The sequence below is a fragment of the Oryzias latipes genome, chromosome 21 (genome assembly GCF_002234675.1).
Source record: "Oryzias latipes chromosome 21, ASM223467v1".
Lineage (NCBI taxonomy): Eukaryota > Metazoa > Chordata > Actinopteri > Beloniformes > Adrianichthyidae > Oryzias > Oryzias latipes.
The window spans coordinates 16,308,965-16,331,777 of NC_019879.2; the positions used below are offsets into that span (position 1 = coordinate 16,308,965).

The 22,813-nt window shown below is 39.7% G+C and overlaps 1 protein-coding gene across 12 annotated transcripts in view; it reads right to left on the reverse strand.

The window, feature by feature from the left end:
* Window positions 1-22,813, reverse strand: part of LOC101155555 (tensin-1) — a 172,530-nt gene that overhangs the window by 144,756 nt on the left and 4,961 nt on the right. The window contains exon 1 of one of the 12 annotated variants that reach the window (XM_020712933.2): window positions 1,476-1,616. The exons of the other annotated variants lie outside the window; for them this stretch is intronic. Coding sequence (XP_020568592.1) covers window positions 1,476-1,490 — 15 coding nt within the window. The 5' untranslated portion in view covers window positions 1,491-1,616. Of the gene's footprint in view, window positions 1-1,475; window positions 1,617-22,813 lie in introns of those variants that run through there. 12 annotated transcript variants of the gene reach the window in all.

Consider the following 22,813-nt stretch of genomic DNA (forward strand, 5'->3'; position numbering starts at 1 on the left):
CTATAAGACAAATACTGATAGACATACAAACAGTGCCCTCTAGCGGTTGTTGCTTTTTTTTAAATCACGTATAAGTCGCACCTGAATATAAGTCGTACACCCAGGCAAACTATGCAAAAAAAAAAAAAAAAAAAACGCTACCTCTACTCTGAAAAATGAAAATTATCTATACAACGACTTAACCAATGTGAAAAAGCTACAGTAGCAGATAAAATTACAATATATAAAACGGGAGAGGTCTTCAATTTCCAGTTGTCAAATTTAAAAGCATCTTTCATACAAAAAGAACAACTGGACTGAATGCAGTTGGACAATCAGAATTAATTAAGATCTAATTTTATTTTTTATTTTTTGGCTTTTGTGGTAAGATTTATGGCAACTGATGTTATGACTTAGAGCTTAACAAATAAACTGAATTAAAATTTGAAAAGAAACAGACGATTTCATCTGTGATACAGACAAAATAAACCATCTCAAACTCCAGTTCAAAAAGGAAAACAACAGTTGAACATGTTAATAGAAAAAGTTGAAACTCAAAATAATGCTGGACACATTCTTATGCGGGAGCAAAGAAAACATGTGAAGTTATTTCTGTAAACCTTGTTGTCTATTATTTTAATATGGGGTCATCTGGGCAATGGGCTTTGAAAAAAAGGGCTCATGTGCTCTCACATCTGTCATTGTGAAAGTCAACACAGTTGTAAAGCAATTAACAGTCCAGATGCTTCCATATCAGAGAGCAGGATGGGAGGAGCATAAAAGAGAGAACGCAGCCAAATGGATAGAGACCACACCACATTTGAATGAGGTCAAAAACACAATAAGGTTCAAAGTTTATGACATTTACAGAAGAAAACAATGTAGAGATATAGTAAAGAAGTCACCTATTTTAGATAAGAACAATTTCAGATAGTTAAATTAGTTGGAAATGTTTGACAAAAACTTTAACGTAAATAACAAGTTGTGCTAAACTCCTGCATGAACATGCCTTCCCTCCTTTTTACAGAGGTGATCAGTTTTCAGTAGTTGGGATTAGGACCCCACACATAGTAAATGAGCCGTGCCTAATTAACACCAAGTCTGTAACAGCTCACACTTAACTTCAAAACAGAGTCATTATTCAGTCAACATCACATCTGCTCACAACTTTGACCACAAAGCCTGACTTGTGTTGTATTACATCTCATGTCACTTTTTTGCTGTTACAAAGGATTCGATAAACAGAAGATGATGAAAACTACAACTCTACAGATTATATTAAGGATTTTACTTTAACATTTCAGTCAAGATAGCATTATGCTTTAATAAAAAAAGCTGTCAGTCAAACCACATCTACAAATAGGTTTGCGTCATCCTGTGGAAAGGTTTCAAAGGCAAAAGAGCAAGTTTTAACAATTCAAGCTGACTGACCGTGAGGTGTGTGTGCAACTCTGACCACCCACAGCTCAGAAATGACGTGTTGGAGCAGAACTCACCAGCCAGAGGGACATGGCAGAGTTTTCTTTGAAGACACCTGGAGCAGTAATTCCCTTTCACAACGCTGCTAAGCACTCTGTTACCTTTTTATTTCTAGAATTAACCAGACTGTGCGACTGTCCCTCAAAGTTGGATGCACTCACAAAACAGAGCCCAGCAGTCTGGCCCTTATCCTGACACACTTCCTGAGCTGCATTGTTAGAGAGGAGAGAGGAAACACGCACACCATGGAAAGCAAGTGTCAAAAGATCATAACATGGAAAGTGAGAATAACAAAAGGGTTGTTTGTCTTAAACCAAGTTCTTTTACCCAGCAAAGTCAGCATTTAAGCTACACTAAAAACCAGAGTGAACCTGTTTTCCAGCAAACGTTCTTGAAAAATCTAAATACTATAGAGCTCCTTTAAAGACCCACTCCAATGAAAATCATCTTCTTTGGGCATTTTCTGATGAAGGAGGATATAAAAAGAAAATTTAGCTTAAAAATGCATTTTTGAGTGTTTCTTTTTTCAAATCGTTGTGATTTGGGAGCAGAGAAGAAAAAAATGCCGTTTGAAAAAGATCACATTTATTACATAAAAAGTACACTGAGTGAGCCACAATTCCAGTGCATCCACCTGCAAACAAAAAGATCCTTATATGCCTTCATTGTGGCATCTGGGTCTAATCTGTACGGCTAGATAGCGCCGATATTGCTCTGCATAATGGTTGGTGTTTGGGGTGTGAGGGGCTGTAAGCTAGCAGGAGTGCACTTAAACAGAGGGGTGACAGAAAGTGGGGGTAGGGTTGCTCCACGCCAGTAATTCCACCCACAACTCAGAGGCAAATTTCTAATGAACTACTGTCACTCTACTGTCAAAATGGAATCATCACACTGGAAACGCTTTCACGATGATCAGAGTGGAAATTTAATGTTTTCGTGAGTTTCTGATAGTGATGTGCAATATTCATAGGTGTGTGAAATCAAAATGCCTTTATGATGCAAATATATCATAGAAAGCTTAGTATAAGTGCTTTGCTAGAAACCTCAAGTACGTCCTTAAAAGTTACATCTTAAACATTCTTTATAAAATGTGTCAAGTCAAAACTGAACAAAAGTTCTCAGGAATAAAAAAAGCATCTCTGCCAACTCTGGATATTCTCGGATACTTGAACTAACAGAAAAGTAGACTTAGGGCAGTAATTCTCCTAATCAATATAAAGATGCAACCATTTTGGCTTGTGTTTCAAGGCTGAGTCTATGAAATGAATAAACATGAAGAATGCCTTTGCCAAAAATAAACTTCACAAAGGAAGTGTGTGTTTGACTAAGACTTTTGAGAAAATGTGTCAACTTTGATTGAGAAGGGGATTTTTTTCTTTTTTAGAGCAGAGCATGCAGGTGCTGAGCAGCAGGAATTGCATGGGACATTAACATCCACCAGCTTGTTTTTCTTTTTGGCTTTTAAAAGGTTTCAGTGACAAAAGTTGTTGTTGATGGAAGAACGGTGGAGGTCTACTCTGAGAGGAAGAACCCTTCCTTTGGACATTCTTCATCAGCCATTAAAAGGTAACTTTCTACAACATACCAGTGATAGTAAGAATGTACCACGTGAAGTAATGCATTGCAAAAGGGTTTTTCTACTACAGGTAACTGAGAACATATCTGTGCATGTATAAGTAGATATAGGGTCCTATTACCATGTCTGTGTTGTTAGCTGAGTTAAACCTAAATAAGAATCATTCACCTCAAAGCTTCTCTAATACCCCCTCCGATAGATCAAAGTCTGCATTGTGTACTCGGTTTTAACATAGGAGGATACTTTCTAGCCAATTGTTATTGCTCCTTTAAGCGCAAAGCCATGTGTGAAGACTGCGTGAAGGGGTGTGTCGGATCTTTGCGTTGTGCGAGTTGTCTTCCCTGGCATTTAGGTCAGCAACAGCGAAGAGGCACGGCTTTTACTTGGAAACACATGCTGCATGAGCTCATCCTGACATTCCTGATTGAATTACGTTCGAACCAAATAAAGTTAGTCAGACTTAAAATGCAGAGAAGATTTTGTAAGCTTTCCTGCAATGACAAATCCCATCATGGACTGCCCCCTGCTGGTCTCTTACAGCAACAATTTAAGTATAGAAAAGAATCCTAGTTTTTGTTTTAATTTTGCAAATCAAGGATTGTTCTTTTTTTTTTTAAATCTAAGTAATAAGGAGTCACACGGTCAATGGAAAGGTAGTTAAGAATGTACTTTAATACAACAGCATTACTCATTAATTTATTCATTTTCTAAAAACAGAAAGGTCAGCATTTTTTAAACAGAAAGGATGTTGACGTTTCAATAGTCTCATGTTTGCAAGAGTTTCCTATTTTCCTTTAAGCCTTATAACAGCAATTTGAGTTTAACTTTTTCACTAGAAAGTACTCAATTAGATTCAATGCTTAATTTATATGACTTTCAGACTTATTTAAAAAAAGAAAAAAAAGAAACATGTTTCAGACTTATTTCACTATATCAATTTTATGGGGAGAGTTCACGCAAAATATCTTTGAGGGTGATACACTGAGCTTCCTCTACTTTTTTGAATTTTACAATTTCAACCCATTACAAAAAATTCCCAAATTTCAAACTGTGAAGTCATTAAATATTTTACATTTTAACCGAATCATTCTCAACAGGAAGACAATTTATTTTTAGCTTACATTCATATCCCACAACCCTTCTGATGTTCTCTTTTTTTTTTCTTGCATGTTTTAATATTCTGAACTCAATCTTGCATTGACTTTGGTTCTTTAAGGCCCACTCCAATGAAAGTCATATTTTTGGTGTTTTTAACATGATTTTCTCATAATGGAGTACATATGTAAACAAAATTAAGATTAAAACTGCATTTCTGAGTATTTCTTTATATAAATTGCGGTTATCAGGAGCAGACGAAAAACTACAGTTTAAAAAAGCTTGAAGAGGTGACGTTCAAAATACAATTGACAGGCCATAGGCTCCCTGCTCCACTCCAGTCCAATGTATCCACTTGCAGACAAATAGTATTTGTGTATGTATTTGTTTTCCTCATCTGAGCTTACATCTGGCTCTAAACTGTTCGCCTGGATAGCTGCAACATTGCTTGCCATTTTTGTTGCAACGCTAATGTTAAATTGGGGGTTCGAGGGGCTGTAAGCTAGAGGGAGAGCATGTAAACAAAGGGATGATGGGAAGTCAGCACAGGCTCACTCCGCGTCTCAGTCCCACCCACAACTTGAGGTGAATTTCTGATGAACTACTGCCGCTCTGCAGAAACTATGTCCTAGAAAACAACAAGCAACAAGTTTTTCATTTTGGCTAAAACTGTAACGGTTTCAGTTTCTTTTACTTGTTTGGTTCTTTGTTGTTTCTGTGTAGGTTTGAGTTAACTTCCTGTTTTATTTTGTAGTATTTCCTGTTTTGTTATAGTTTTCGAGTTTTACCTTTCCTCATCAGTCCTGAGTGTTTCCACATGTCTTGTTGCCTTGCATGTATTTAAGTCTTGTCTTTCCCTTCCTCCTGTGCTGGTCCATAGTCTGTTATCATGTTCTTCCCTGTTTTTGAGTATTTTGATTTTTCAAGTCCTTTGAGTGTGCCTTCCAGTTGCAGTGGTTTTGTTTTTGTAGTTCGTTTTAGTTTATTAAATGCCTTCTTCCTGGAACTCCTGCCTCCTCTCCTCTCTGCGCCTGGGTACTTCCCTTCTCCCCCATAACAAAAACGTTACGCATGTTCGCTTATAGTTTTTTTTTTTTTTTTTAACTTGTCCTGTCCAACAGCTAGGCAGGCAGATGAGAGCTGAGGGCCTCTTGTGTTGGACATATTTTACTTTACCAAGAGGGGTTATTAATCTTCAGACAAACCACAGGTATGTCTGGATAAACCCCTTTTGTAATTAAGGCCAAACTTTATTAATTTCAACCATGTTTGAGTATTTTGGGTGTTGGACCGGACGGAAAAGGAAAGAAGGGAAGAAGAGAGGGATGTTAGAGGGGGGGGGGGGGGTGATAGTGAGAGGGGGGGGGGGGGTACGACCATGAAGCAGCATAGAGCAGACAGGTTTACTGGTTGTTTATCATTACGGTACGGTTCAAATGTAGTACAAAAAGGGCGGGGCCTGTCCACACACGCACTGAAATGTTATCAACATACCTGCTAGCTGCAAAAATGTCCACATGTCAACATGTACACAAAACAGATAGTGTTCACAAACGCATACCTATGCCTTTAAACCAACCAGTGTGAAATCTTTCATTCATTCAATCATGCAAACTATTAGTGCAAAGGTGAGCTAACACCTGTGCTCAGGTGAGTGTTTATGTTCTTCTAAAATGGATGGTGGAATGTGAAAAGAAGGAGGAGGAGCGCCCAGCCACCCCCACACCCAGACCCCCGCCGCAGCAGCAGCGGCAGCCGGAATCCCCCCAACGCCACACGGGAACAGGCAGGGAACAACCGCCCCCCCGGGCGACCAAGACCGCCACCCAGGCCAGGGCCAGCAGGACCGCTGCGAGGCCCCCAGACAGGGCTCCAGACTGCAACCAAATGGTCGCATTTTGCGACTAAAATTTGAGAGTGTGCGACTGAATTTTACATCCAGTCGCTCATGTGCGACCAGTAAATTTGCCTCCCCCACCCTACGTATTTTTTATACATTAAACATGGAAGGGCACGTCAATGATCAATGAAATAATCAATGAGACGCGAGCGCACACACACACACACACACACTCGCGCACATACTCATGAAACGCGAGCACACACTCGCGTGACGCCTGTCTGTGAGGCGGCCACTGCGTGTGAGAATAGGGAAAGTCACTGTAAGTGGCTAAATGCGTGGAGGGGGCGGGGCCTAGAGATAATCGAGCGCGCGTAAACATCTGTGGGAAGGAAACGGAGACAAATATCATCACAACCTGATATGTGCGCGCGTCTGAGCTGTGAGCAAGCAAACTATTGATTCGTTCTTCCGACCTGCGGCTAGTGTACCAGTGCCAGAGTCTGCAGCAGGGGTCTCAAACTCGCGAAGCAAACCACTGCTCTCATGCACACGCGTGGGGTGGTCAGCTGAGGAGCATAAACGTCCCACACCTACATGTGTGACAGCTAACGGGGCTCTAACATTAAACACGTGCGAGCAACAACACGATTTAGTCTTAGTCACATTTAAAACACGTGGGGAAAATGCAACGATAGACGTGTTTAAGATGAACCAGCGCCGCGCCTGGATAGTTGGGGTGACCAGGAGGGGGGGCGGGGGGGGGGGGGTGAAGGCGAAGCTGCAGCCAGACTTAAGGAGAACAGGAAGTTGTTGTCCTTAACATTCAATTTAGTTTTAATATGCCTCTTCCCCTTAGTATGATCTGTGATTTGTGATATATCTTTTATAATTATTTTAATGTTTTGTAATGTATGTAGCCTTTTTTTAATCAGTTGGCATATTCAATTATTTTAATTGATCACTGAACTACAAAAACCCATCAGGACACATGTCCCATAATGCATTGTTTTGTAGTCTGTAGGGCAGCTTTCAGTGCAGTACTAAATTTCCAGCTGTGTTCGCTCAGGTTTGCCCCTTGCTCCCACCCCTTTCTCGTGATATTTTTGTTTTGATTGACATGTGATGTTGGAGCAAAAACAAAAATATACATCTCACACCAGGTGATCTGCGCAGCGTTGCGTCCATCTGGTTGATCTCAAACACGCTTATTGTGCATCTTGGCTGTACTTATTTGGTGTCACCAAGATGAATTTCCATCCCCTAATGTTTACATACATTTAAGTATTGTTTGTAACTGTGAAATGACTGAAAGGTTACTACGGTAATCACTTTGTTACTAAAAACATTTTTTTATTCTAAATTTATGGTATTTTGTTTACTATTTGTACTGTCATGACAGCGATGGTGCTGTCAGTTTACCTTGTTGCTGCATCTTCAAAAGTGCAGGATAAAATGTGACACTGGATTTGAAACAGCACATTGTAATTTCTGCATATATTATTAAAGTATTTATTAGTAATACAGTGGAAATTAGTAGATTTGGTTAGAATGTTTATTTACAGTATGCGCCCCTAAATATTCTGGTTGTGCCCCTAAAATTTTCAGTTGGGGGCCACTGTGCTCCTAGTGAAAAAAGTTAGTCTGGAGCCCTGCCCCCAGAGCCAGAGAGCAGGGAGGCGCGGAGGGAAAGAGAGTGCCGCCCCAGTCCAACCAGGAAAGCAGCCCCCCCGCCGCGCCGGGAGAGCCCAACGCAGGGCCCCACCGGAGAAGGACGCCCACAGCCCCAGACGAGCACCCCACCACCACCCAGGAGTTCCGGGCATTCCCCCGCCCCAACCCCATGTACGAGCCAGGACCCCCCAAGGGAGACCCGCTCTGCACTCCAGGCAGCCACCCACCCGGCCCACGGTTGGTCCAGGGAGGAGAAAGGCAGGGGCCCGCCGCCGCCGCCCAGGAGGGGGGAACCCCGGGGGAAAAAGGGGGCCCACAAGGGGTGTTGTAAATATGGCCCGACCAGGCTCGGCCACTGTTGGAAGTTTGGCGGGGCCCAGCGCTCAGGGGCAAGGACCAGGACCCACCCCCCAGGGACACGAACATCCCCGGCTCAGGTGTAATGTGAACCCCCCCACCGTGCGGAGAGAGCACCGCCGGGCCCAGGAAGGCGGCACCCAGGGGACACGGCCGCCGTCGCCAAGGGGCCCGCACCCCCCACCAGGGAAGGGGTAGGGGACAGATGGACCCAGGTCCCACCTTCCTTGCAAAATCCGTGTGCGTGTATGTGTGTTTGAGAGGGTGTGTGTGTGCATGTGTGTGTGTTTATGTTGGAATGTATGTATTGAAGGGGGAGGGGTGTGTGTACTAAGGGGGGTGCAGTTAAAATTGGCGAGTAGGGCACTAAGGGGACATCTCCTGATTACTCACAGTGATGTCCCCTCACCCTCCCCACCAAGGGGCCCTAAATGTCTAAGGTGCGGTTAAAATTGGTGGGTAGGGTGCTAGGAGGACATCTGCTACTTGCTGGCAGTGATGTCCAAGCACCCCCCCTACGCTTATAGTTTTTTAAATCCGTATGGCCAATGCATTTTTCTTGGCCAAACTGATGAAAGAAGGGTTAGGATTACCGTAGGTTAATACGTGCTAACAACATTTAGCCATGGATGAACTTGATCTGGAATTACATCAGACATGCACATGCAATATGTGCGCGCGCACAATTGCGCAACAGTACGAGCACAATTGATTAATCCCTGCGCACCATTTAGCAATGTGTGCACTGTGCGCACAGTTTATCAGATTTTTATTTTTAAAAACTGACACTTGGAGGGCTCCGTAGTAAACAGCAAACTCTGTATCTTAAGCTCAGAATTGTATGTATGTTTGCCTGTGTTTGCCTGTGTGTGGTACCAGCGTGGCCGTTTCGCCTGTCAGTTTCATACGAGATACACCCGTTAAACCTCAGAGCTGCATTTTTCCACAGCACCCACAGTAACCCTTGGCAATGGTGAGTCTGGCCAGAAGCCGGGAATTATGCAAATTTAAATCACACTCAACTGGCCACATGACTGTCTGTGTGTGTAAACTGCAGGGTTTCACATTTCACCTAAACTTTACTAGTACCAGTGCCCTTTTGTCTTTTTTAATTAAATTAACTTCTCTGAGGCAGAACATGTTGAAGGAAATTCACGGCACATTTAACAGCCATCTTTTGTGGCACAGAGGTGGTTGTTTACATTGTTTACTTTGGGACCATCCAAAGATTTGGAACAAAAGAGACTATCTTTCATTAAACTTTATAACTTTGTAACTTTTGACTTTAATTTGAATGGGACGTGGCACATTATCTCCACTGGCTAATGCAAAATAATCCCTCAATAGCCCAGTCCCAATTTTTGTCAGGCCCCATGTTGTGATTTTAATCTGCAAGAAAAAAGAAAAAAGCTTCATACTGTCCAACCAGTCAAATCAGTCCCTTTAAATAAAGACATCCCTTTAATGAGCCTGAAATTAGGTGTTTGTAGATTCTTTACAGTGAAATGAATTCATGCTAAATATTTCAAACATGTTGGTCTTGGTCATGGACATAGAGGGAATGAATCACCTGTTTCTACACAAGATAAATAAACCTAAAATGGAAAGGGAACATTGAAGAATACTACGCAGATTAACAAAAACAGGGTACGGAATAAAGTCAAGCTTGAAGCTATGTTCGATTCACCCATTGGACAACCCAGTGGCCAATCAAAAAAAACAACATACTTTTTTGGCATCTGAACTACTTTTGAGACAACGATGTATTAAAGATCTCTCTCTCCCTGATTTGAAAAAAATAATCAGTCCTTCAGAGTCGTCATGACTTATAGTGCAATAAACTTTAAAAAAAGGATTTTCTTTGTGTAAAGTTTGATATTTTTATATGGAACTCTTCACAAACTTGAAAGCATCTAGATGGTTCAGTTGGTTAAGCACAGGACTGGCACATGGGAAACCAGGGTTTGATTTCCAGTTTACGGATGAACATTCAGCAATGTCTCTCTATTGCATCAAGTAGAGTCTCAGACTAACAGTGATGTCAGGGCTCCAGACTGCAAAATTTGAGAGTGTGCGACTGAATTTGACATCCAGTCGCACATGTGCGACCAGTAAATTTGCCTCCCCCACCCTACGTATTTTTTTATACATTAAATGTGGAAGGGGCACGTCAATGGTCAATGAAATAATCAATGAGACGCGAGCGCACACACACGCAGGCAGACACACACTCGCGCACATATTCATGAAACGCGAGCACAGACACTCGCGTGATGCCCGTCTGTGAGGCGGCCACTGGGTGTGAGAAGCATAAGTCACTGTAAGTGGCTAAAATATGTGGAGGGGGCGGGGCCTAGAGATATTCGCGCGCGCGTAAACATCTGTGGGAAGGAAACAGAGACAAATATCACAACCTGATATGTGCGTCTGAGCTATGAGTAAGTGAACTATTGATTCGTTCTTCCGACCTGCGGCTAGTGTACCAGTGCCAGAGTGTACAGCAGGGGTCTCAAACTAGCGGCCCGCGGGCGATTTGCGGCCCCCAAGATGATATTTTGCGGCCCCCGCCTTAATATGAAGGTTTAATGTTACTGCAGCCCGCCAGTTTTAATGAATGACACTTTTTCATTGTGTTGCACGGAGATGACCAACCAATCACAGTGGGGGCGGGACAATGACAGGGCTTAAAAGCAGGACACCTGACAGCCCCCCTCCTTCCCCAGACCACATGAAGGAGTTCCTTACTTTCCTGTATCTCTTCGCTCGTTATTTTCTAAATACATGCAGTCCGTGCTGAACTTTTCTCTGGGTCACACAGACCCGGAGGAAGGTTAAGTTTTGGTTACGATTACGGCGGCGCATCAAACGGTTTATGAACGGCTGATACGGCAGCACACCGCCCCCGCGGGAGATGGTCAGCTGAGGAGAATAAATGTCCCACACCTACATGCGTGACAGCTAACGGGGCTTGAACTTTAAACACGCTCGAGCAAAAACAACATTAGTTTCAGACACACTGAAAATACGTGGGGAAAATGCAACGATAGACGTGTTTGAGATGAACCGGCACCTTGTCTGGGTCGTCGGGGAAAACAGGCCGGGGGGGGGGGGGGGGGGGGGCTGGGCTGTGAGATGAAGGCGAATCTGCAGCAAGACTGAAGGAGAACAGGATGTTGGAATTGTCCTTAACATTCAATTTAGTTTTAATATTCTTCTACCCCTTAGTATGATCTGTGTTATTATATATTTATTTTATGATTATTTTAATGTTTTGTAATGCATGTAGCCTTTTTAAATGAATTGGTATTTTAAATTATTTTAATTAATCACTCAACTACAAAGACCATCAGGACACATGTCCCATAATGCATTGTTTTGTAGTCTGTAGGGCAGCTTTCAGTCAGTTCAGTTTTCAGCTGTGTCCGGGTAGGTTTGCCCCTTGCTCCCGCCCCTTTCTCGCGATATTTTTGTGATGATTGACAGTTGATGTTGGAGCAAAACCAAAAATATATGTCACACCAGGTGATCTGCGCAGCGTTGCGTCCACCTGGGTGATCTCAAACACGCTTATTGTGCATCTTGGCTGCACCTATTTGGTGTCACAAAGATAAATTTCCATCCGTTTTCTTTACTTATTTGTACTGTCATGACAGCGATGGTGCTGTCAGTTTACCTGTTGTTGCATTTTCAAAAGTGAAGAATAAAATGTGACACTGAATTAGAAACAGCACATTGTAATTTCTGCATCTATTATTAAAGTATTTATTAGTAATACAGTGGAAATTAGTACATTTGGTTATCATGTTGATTTACGGTATGCGCCCCTAAATTTTCTGGTTGTGCCCCTAAAATTTTCAGTTAGGGGCCACAGTGCTCCTAGTGAAAAAAGTTAGTCTGGAGCCCTGGATGTATTGTTGTGTGAAAGTCAAATCACTGCATCGAATTTTGTTAAACTTAGTAAACACACTCCTGATGGGGTAGATAAAAAGCAACTCATTCATCCCTTTTGTTTTGTCAATGGCCAACGTGCACATTTATGAGGGAAATACATTTTGGTTGAGAAAAACTGAATGACCATGTCCCCATTTGCTGGTTTCAAAAACCCCATATCATTAAAGTTGTGGGCTATAACCTTTACTTTAAAGCCACTTTAAAAACTGTCCTCAGATAAAACATAGTTCTGGGGGACTGTTTTGACTACAGGGGCAGTGTCTGTTGGGGAAAAAAAGGAATGCGTTTGCTATTTACTGGTTGTCTTCCTTTTTTTCATTTTAACTGAGGCTAAAATGGCAGACACACCCAGACTCTGAGCAAACAGTGTCATGTGGTTTCCTTCTGCAGATAAAAGAAGTCATGAAAGTTCAAATGTTTGGCCAGCCTCTGACATAACCCAGCACAAACAATCCTCTGCCATCTTGAAGTGTGGAGTTAAAGGCTTTAAACTCCACTAGAGTGTGAGAAAAAATCACTACATCAAGAGATTCTTTGACTGATAGGCATATAGATAGATAGATAGATAGATAGATAGATAGATAGATAGATAGATAGATAGATAGATAGATAGATAGATAGATAGATAGATAGATAGATAGATAGATAGATAGATAGATAGATAGATAGATAGATAGATAGATAGATAGATAGATAGATTTTTCCGATGGGTTGAATAAAGCATCAGTTCAGAGAAAAAGTTCACCTCTTACCGCTTGTTTTTGTCCAAATGATGAAGAAAAAGCTTGTTTTAAAGAAGCCGCAGTGATACAAAACATTTAAGCTAGGTGACCGGAACTTCTTTTTTCACTGTGCGGTTATCCTGTGGTATATCACTTTTTAATGCACACCCAGCAGCCAATCAGAATCGAGTATTCACCCAAACCATGGAAACAGTATATATATATATATATATCACGGTTGACGGTTGACCTCCTGCTGCTTCATCAGTGCGGTGATCAAAAATCCCCCACAGCTCTAGTTTATGTCTTGTGAGCCACAAAAAAATGCGACTTCTCCTGTACCGATAGCAGAACCGCTGAGGTCAGATCTTACGGAGACTGCGGTCTTGAAGAATGTTGCCCTGGGGCTCGGTACTCTTCGCTAGGAAAGGGGGACGATGGAGAACAATCACCAAAGCGACCGCTTTGCATATGGCCAAAGACATGGTACCCATATTTACCGTGGAGAAGACAGGGTTTTTTAATTGAATTAAAACCTTAGACCCAGCTGTATTGTTAATCCTTTAGAAAATGGTGTTACTCTCAAGGCCCGTACACACAGGGACGAATATTCGCCAGGCGTTATACGCCAGCGTTTTTCGCCACATTTTTGTGTTCACACACAGGCGATTTTCGCTGACGATGAGCCGAGCGAACATGTAATTTCATTCCCTGACATTAGATGGCGCTTAATTCAAAACACAAAATACTCCTGTACACAAGGTGGCGCTGCGCAACTTTACGCTTCTTAAAGTCGCTTTTCACTCAGAAAAAGAGAGCAAGTATTTACGCGCTTGTCAGAATCATACAAAGAAAACATGAATATTTCAAGAACCAGTTGCTCCAACTGGTGCTTGGTTCGGGGATATTTTAGAATGTCCGTCATTATTTCTTTGCAGCAGTGTAGACGCTACTTGGCGTCTATCTTCTTCGCTGGTATATGTGCTCAGAAACGCAGTTTTGTGTTTGAGCGCCCCCAAGTTGTGTTTTACTGTAACTTCAGAAGCTCCAGACACGTGTGCAAAAGCGCCATTCTCATTGGTCGTATAGTTTTCGACGCGGCGCGTCAAACCAAAAAAACGAGCCCAAGGCGTTTTTTAAAAAGTGACGCTTTGACACGTGGCTTATTTTCGCGTCGGTGCGCACACTCACATTGGTGCCCTTTGTTTAGTCACGAGGCGTTAAACGTCGGCGAATATCGCGGGCGAAATTTGTCCCGGTGTGTACGGGCCTTCAAGGTGAATGTTAATCTCCTTTGAGTCTAGACTAAAAAGTGTGACTTAAAACACAGCTGGGACTTTGATCCCAAGAGTGTGTTCATTTATTTATTATTCATCCCAGAAATGGGGGTTACATTTGTCTTGCGTTTGATTAAATAAAAGCAAAATTTGTTTTAAGTTGTGCGCCATTTGTACTTATTGCTTTCCTTAAGTATGGGGGGAAAAAATCGGGTGATTGGAGTGGGCCTTTAAAAAAGTAAGAGCTAGTTAGCATGTTTCAACTTTTGTTTTTTTTACAGGATTTTAGTGGCATTTTAATTTTCACTTATGACTACATAAACTCTGAGTGACAAACTATAAAAGAGATTGCATCTGAGCAAAACTTTAGAGCTAACATAGAGTGATTATGTTTACATTTGGAATCTACTAAACAACATCCGACAACTTTTAAGATCTGATTTAGCAGAACTTGCTGCATCTTTTTTTTTAATCATCCTAAAAACTTAGGCAATTTTTGCAAAGGAATTTAAATAAAAACAAATGTCCCACAACTTTATTATAAAACTACAGTTACTTTTTACAAAATAGACTATAGCTTACATATTTTTCAAATATTTCAACTTAGATGAGGCCCTAGAGCATTTGTTTGGCAACTCCATTATTTAAACCCCCAAAAACAACTGGACACATCTCAACTTAAGCGTGAACATGTGTCACCTGCCTGGTTGCATTGGGGTTTAGCACTAATCCAAAACAATTGCACCAAATGACACAAGACATTCCAGGAATGCAGCAAGTGCAAATATGGAATGTCATGCAGTCCAATGATAAGTAACAGAGTTGCAGTATAATGAGCAGATTATTAATAAAACAGTCTATCTTGTTCTGCTTTTTTTGTAACTGAAAGGAACCTAAACATGTTAAATGCATTACAATGTTTCCTTTAAGGATAAGGGTACATTTTTCTGAGTAAAATAAATGCAAATAAAGTAAAAGATTAGCTGTAAAATATTTAATCTTCCCAATCAATCTTATTTGTTTTTCCGTTACTTAATGTAAAAAATAGATCGCCCCGGTTAAGGATTAAGTAACAATTAACAGTAACTTTCAACAAGTTAGTGTGGTTGTCTTTCACTTTCAATGGTTCAAAAAGGATGACATTTTTCCAGAAGCTCCAATATTATATCTTGTGATGCAACTGCCAGTTATCCCATGTCAGCAAGCACTATATTACTTGCATACCCAAGGAAATAGAAGCCTCCAGTCACAGCTTATGCTCAGTCCCTAAGAGCACAATAGAATGATGTGCAGGTATTCAGGCTATTTTCAGAGTTATGCCACGAAGCTGCCAAGACAGATAGGCCTGTAGAAGGAGGCAACAAGGCGGATTTCTCAGGAGTCCTGTGAATACTCTGATGTAAAATGATGTGGGATTAAAGGGTAAAACCCCTCAATCGAGGTAATCCAATACCTGATTTTCCCTGTCTGGGAAAGTCAATGTGGAACAAAAAAAAGGTTCTGCAGGAACATCAAAGGCATTTATGTCTTTCTACCAAATTGCTGCCATGCAGTATTTCTTCTAAATTGTTGTTTGCTGTTGCAATTTTTATTTAAAAATGACTGACACTTATATAAAATCAGCCTTTATTCAGGGATTTTTATGCTCAAAGAACTGCATTTGAGGAATTTACCATATTGCCTTTATGTTAGTGTTATCCCACAAAACATATAAGGAAGTGAATGTGAAGTTACATTATGCTTCCAATAGTTTCTCATTTAAAGCTTCACTGCAAATATAATTAGGGAAATAATATCTAAAAACTGTCTATTATATGGTTTATAACACAATAAATAATAACTTTTATTATAGTTACTTTTTAGGTCAATGTTAAATATATCTCACCTTCATCTTTGAATTTTGAAGCACAAAAAGCATGATTACCTGTAAAATAAAAGGTATTACATGGGGGGGGTTTACAGTGCATGACTAAAGTGTGTATGGAAATAAATAGAAATTTAAACATTAACAATTTAAAATACTAATGGATTTTGCTTTATTTTTTAATTTTATTTAAAAAGGCAAACTGACTTACTGATTTTCACACTAGATTTTAATTTACAAAATGCATTTTCAAATTGCAAGCCTGAACTACATAATGCAGTCTTAACCCTTGTGCTATCCTAGGCACTTTAACATTGGGATTTGGGTCATTTAGACCCACTAGACAGTGCTCTGAACCTTTTTTCTTCAATGATTTGTGAACCTCACTGGTGTCCATGGATTACATGAAATCTTTCCACCTTTATCCACCTTTGTCATGGTAGTAAAAAACACGTTAATGGTCATCTTGATCCCGTAGGATAGCACACGGGGTTAATTTAGAATTGAATATTGCTTTGAATTATCAGAGAAATACATTTTCATAATATTCAATAAGATCTTAATCCTACCGTCATGATGTAATAAATAAACTAGAAATAATCAGCTCGTAAAAAAAATATGTGCATAAAAAAATGATGTCCATTTTAAATGTACATAACTCATTCTACTGACTTTACACAAGAACAAAGTTGACACAATACCTTCTCCTTTAAGGAATGTATCAAAGGTGTTAAACAAACTGTGCATGTCATATATGTGTGGCATGTTCATGCTGGCCTTAAGGCGTGTGCAACACATGTTGCATTCCGTCCAAGAGTGTGTTTTAATGAAAGATTCTTCAGTCTGGTTTACAGGGTGGGACATATTTTCTTTCATTAACGGGGATTAAATGTGAAACGTGAAGTGTAGTGTCTTTTCTAGTCTTTTTTTCCTCTATGGAATGCTATTTAGTTTCCTGAGCTCACAGCTTAATAATAACAACTCAACAAACTCTTTTATCGAGTAAAAAAACAGTCCTCCCCCCTGCAGACTAAGACGAAAAGATAGATATTGGTATTTATTAATGATTAGACTATAATATGATACTTATACTGCTTTTTATTGTTATTATTTATTAAGAACTGGAAATGTCTTCACAGTTCTGTTAATTCATTTGGTAAATTCTTTTCCTTATAAGTAATCTCGTGAATTGGTTTGGTTTTGAAATGAGACATAAAGGAATCAATACAACTTTTGCTTACTTTTTACTAAAAAGCAAAATTCCAGAGAGAATACCTATGAAATTCCTTTACAATGGAATGTCCTAGCGTGCAAACCTAGCCTTTAAAAAAGTAGTAAGGGAGAACTGGCAACAATGATCTGCCTCAGCTTGTTACAAGCCTTAGTGCAAAGTAAAAGGTAAAGAAAGAAAAAACCTGGGGTCTTTCTTCCTGTGTGTATATTCAGAGTAAATGCAGCATGTCAAAGGAGAGATTTATGACATCCCCAAAGAAAAACATTCACCTGATGATGAAAACATGTCGGGCGACTTAGTAGCCGTCAAACTTAACTGCTGCCTCGCTGTCATGGTAATTACCCTTTGAGCCCTGGGGTATCTGACTTTAGCTAAAAAGACCCTAAAAAAATAAAGACAGAGACTGCAGCTATCAACAAAAGACACAACGTGAAACCAAAGAGATGAAACTCCAGAGAGCTAAGTTCTCTGTCCTTCATTCAGAACTGCTGTGAAAGGCAACCAAAACCCCTACAGTGAGACTGTAAGATTTCAGTGTTGCAAAGTGCAAATGCTTTATCATTCATGCCAATTGCTATAGAAAAGATGGGGGGGGGGGGGGAGTACTGAGGCCACTTTTGCTCCTACATAAAGCTATCAGACGGTATTTGGGAGAATCTGCAAAGTCTTAGGCTTTTATATTCCAAGAAAATGGACACATAACTGTCATTTTAAAGAGAAGACATTGGCTTTTGCATCTGAATTTGTCTACCATACTATTGAATTATAGTCAATTAAAGACAATCAATGGAGACTTGCATTGTATTCCCTTATCCAAATGCATTATAATGCATCACATATGTGGTAATCTCTCAAAATCCAATGTGAAAAAAAGTATGTGCATATAATTTAGATATATATCTGTAACATATTAAAATAAAGTTTTACTCCTACAAGAAAAATGTAACAAATGTGTTTTCACTTCTATGGCATGCAAATAAAATAAACGATTTTGTGTAAAATATTGAATCTTTTAAAATCTTAATCTTCACACTTGTTCTTACACACTAGTGTCCAATGTCATAAAATTACTATAAAATTTATCAAACAAGATTGATGTGACTTTTAGTTTGTTGAGCTTTATATTTATCTGTTGGCTTGACTCAGACAATTATTTTATTGTTTTACAAAAGTTTTTTTAAATATACGTACCTCATACTGACCTTTAAGTTTTTGAGAAAATCTGGCTTAAAATCTTTTAAGGCTTTAATAATAGAGCTGTAATGTAAATAATAGCAGTTTAGCAATACGCTTAACAATAAAAACAACAACAAACAAGGGAAATGTCTCACAGTCAACTAAAGCAATGGCAACTTCTCACTAATATGACAGTAAAATCTTAACTGTTTTAAGCGCATTTCAGCAATTAAGGTTCACAAAAGACAAGATTGTTGTTTTAATCTGTCAAAGTTTTGTTTTTTCGTCTTCATTCATTTTAAATTATTTAAAAACGGAGCAACAAAATTTTAAAAATTTAAAATATGCAGTTAAAAAAATCTGTTAGACAAAGTCCAGTTGTCAAATTGTTTGTTTACATCTTTAAGAAAAATGCAAATACTGCATAAAACATTTGACATGGGTTCTATATACATCATTAAAAAAACCATAATATGTTTTTTTAAATAATAATCAATCAGAAGAAACCAATACTGAAAGTGAAAGTGTCTACAGTATATAGATTGGTTGATAATCAAAATCTAATTTGCTGAATCCCTCCTATATGAGATTAACATAGCTCCAGTAGTCCGCGGGGTCAAGCACACACTACACACCTCTGCACAGGAACACACAGAGAGGGTCTTGTTTTGCAGCCCATGTGCTGGTCGGTGTCGGCAGGTTGAAGTGAAATGATAGGCCTCCCAAGAGACACAGCACAGAGGACGCACTGTTTCCCACAGCTAAAGCATCCAGTGGAATGCTATATGGGGTGGCCGGTAACTTTCAGTTCACTGCATACCTTTATCAAAAGTCTTCAAATCCCAGGAAAGCCCCCTGTCTGACACTTTGGTGGGAATTTAGAGACAGGGGGACAAGGAAAATAGAGAGGCTCACTTAACAGGCTTGAAAGTTCAATCAAGACTAGCTTTCTTTATTTTCTTGGCTCTATGTTAAAAGGTAACATTATTTATACTTACAGTTTAGTCTTGTTTGTTAAAAAAAAAAACACTTGCTAATGCAAAGATTTGGAAAAAGTGGAAAAAATTTATCAGATTTTATGTAAATGAAGAAAATCACTTTTCACTTTAGACCCAACAAGTGTTTAACCCTTTTATACCGAAGCTTTAGCTCCAGTGTTTAAACTCTTTCAACTTCCGTAACTCTTTAACCATTGACGCAATTAACATAATCTTAGCGGGTTCTGAAGTGGAGAAAAGCAACTCTGCGCTGATATGCAACACTTAACAGTAGTGAAGTGCTTTCGCAGTTCACGTAATTCAGCTGATTCTGACGCAGAAAAGTGGCTTTGCGCCAATAGGAAACACTTTATGTCCGTACAATGTTTCCTATCGTGCAAAGCCAATATGAACAACAGCTTTTCTATAAGTCAGAATCAGCTGATCCCCCTTGATCAGGTATGGTAGAATGTTTACAATGTTTCAAAAAGTGTGGGTTATTTAGGTGTAGCCGGAAATATCTCTGGATTTAATAATGTCTTTCTTTTCACAAACACTTGCAACTAATCTGAAAAAGTTTTTTGTTACTAAGAAACATTAAATACTTTTTTAAGAATTTACTCCCACCCCAGAAACTGAATTAAAAGCCTATTCTAACCAAACCATATTACAGTCTTCTGCTGACAACAAACACTGGATCAAATTTTAAATATATGTAAAATGTTTTTCCTATAATAGCTGAGTTCATAATACACTAAATTACAAACAGCTAAGTCTGTCTAGTGTGCAGTGATGTTACAAAAATATAGAACATAATGCATGTCCCACGATGTCCCATAATCTTTTAGAGATAAGGTAGTAGTGAACACATTTGGACACAGCCTATGTACAGCTTCCCTGTTTTAGCAACACTTTAAAGGAGCTGGTGTGTGATTGTTTTAAGGAAATAGCTGCATTTAAAGTACCAAAATTAAGCTAGCGTTAGCTACCTTGGTCTGTCTGCAAAACTTATCCTAACGCCTCCAAATCAACCACACAGTGCTGCTGTTCCAATCCCTCTGAAGAAAGCTGCTCCTCGAGCAGGAGCTTAAACAAGCTAACTATTTGCCACCTGCAGGGTGTCAAGTGGCGTGTAGCCAGAGTACACATTCAATGGCAAATTTCTGTGCAGGAAAAGATTTGATTTTTATCAGGCTTTCAGCAGACCAAACAAAGGTGATATTCATCATTGTATGCATTCAGAAAGCATGTTTTTTTAGTTTTTTTAAAATAACCAACATTTATCCTGCCATACCTTTAGCCTTCACAGACATATTTAGCAGTGAGTTTGACCTAAGTTCATTTGTGTTTGAGAACTAAAAATATGAGCTGTTAAAGTTTGGAAGTTGAGTCTTGACAACCACAAAGCAATGCATCCGAATGGAGCAGAGCAGGAAGACTTTGGCCCACCAATCTCAGTTTCTATGTCACAACTAAGAGTTTTTTTTAACTGCATTTTTTCCTCTGGTCCTGATTCATAAAAATTTGGAAAAAGAAATACTCTAAAACACAGATTTAATAATAATAATAAATCCCTTTTCATGTGTCTTCCATCATGAAAAAAATGCTACAAGAACATGTTAAAAACTCCAAAACACAACTTTTATTGGAGTGGCTCTTCAATGCTTTTTTGAGCCAACCCTCCCATATTGGGTTTGCCAGTCTGTCAAAGGGCCATACAATCAAAACCACTCATATTCACTCCAAGGGACAATGTAGATTCACCAATTGACCTACAATGCATGTTTTTGGACTATGGAAGGAAACCACAGTGCCTGGAGAAAATCCACACATGCACTAGAGCAAAAGAGCTAAAGCCAGGATTTGAATGAGGATATTTTCAATGTGAAGCAAAAGTGCTAACCACTACACCACAGTGCAGCCCTTAGGTTGGATTAAAAAAATCCCAGCTGTGTTTTTGTCTGTGCAACCAAAACCGCATTTACTCCCAGAAACTCCCTTCTCGTTCATTCTGATAGAATAGGGGAAATTATGGTGATACAACAGAAGACACAATTATGAATTTCATTGACTGATATAATCAACCCTGCTGCTTGCCGCTGTTCCAACTTACTCCTGTGTCATGCTCAGCTTATCTCTCTGCGGTTGCTAACATAAAGGGTTCTCCTCTGGAAGGAATGTACCAAATCAGAAAAACATAATTTCCCAAGGAAAAAGCAAGTCCTATTCAGAAAATCGGATTTAGTCTGTTTTGTTAAACATATAGCATCAAAGCAATATACCATAGCTAGGTGTTAACATGTCCCTCAAAGCAGAAAACATACAGAGAGATATAGATATCCCTAAAATGTGATTGTCTACAAGAACTCTTCTATGTAAAGTTAATACAGCCGCGCTGCCCTGGACATGCCCTGTCTTGACTAATCAGGCTAAGCAGCATTGGGCCAAGTGCTTGAATGGAGACCGCCTAGGACTAGCTGGTATAAGTTAGTGAAACCACATGGGGAAGCCCAAGTGTGGGTAAATGCAGAGTTGGGTCAGTAAGGTGCATCCACCATAAAAACTAGAGCCCAATCACATGTGCGAAGCGTGTAACCCCTGAAGAGAGCAATTAAAAGAAAGAAACAAACACAACATTGCCAAAGTCTTTATCATAAACTAATTTAGACAAAACAGCTGTATAGTAGAAGACCTAAGAGTACCCTCTTACTTCCTTTTATTTCTCTCAACATCAGCTGCTCAACACTTGACACCAGGATTACAAACTGCTATTCTGAGTGAGGAGTGTCCTTGCAATGATTTATACAAGGATACATTGCCGGCAATAGTTTCTTCACAGAGGGCAAGAAACAGACGATAAAATATGAGCTCATACCACACATCAAAGTTCATATATGCAAAAACAAAAAGTTTGCTAAAACCAAAAAAATTTGCATTTGTCAATCCTTTGTGACGCATTCTCCACCACAACTGAGACAACTACAAAGCACACATTCTTCATTAATCCCATCAAACTCTCTCCACTTTAAAGATTAGGCAACATGTGTTTACATGATGCTCTTACTTTTTATGCTATTGCTTACTCTCTTTGAAGTTTGACGCTACAGGCCTTCCTCTGTGCATGTGATCTACGGTATTTGTATTTAAAGAGTTCAACTTCAACCTTCCATTTACATAACTTCTTACAGAGCAGTAACTCCAGAAAACACTTAATGTTGCTTCTCTAAAACCTGTAGCAGTTGCTGATTGTTGACTTCCAGCCCGGCAGAGTCTGGGCTGCTCCATTCAAGAGGCTATTTTCAACACTTAAGCACCACTTCATTACTTGAACCACAGCTCAACTGACTGTGCTCGGGCACTCACTTTCCACAGATCTCCATGTACCCATAGCCCTGAAAGTGCCAGCTGTGTCTATGGCTGCCAAAAGCTCATTATATCCAAATAAAGTCGCTTGAGCTTAGACACACCAAAGCACCTCTCCCTTGCCAGTAGCAGGATAAATAACCTGATTAAAGTGCAGTAAGTCAGGACAACAGTGTGCAAAAAATACTAGTGTATTATTTTCCAATGCGGATTTAAATGTGATATTTAAGCGCATAAAAATGCTAATTG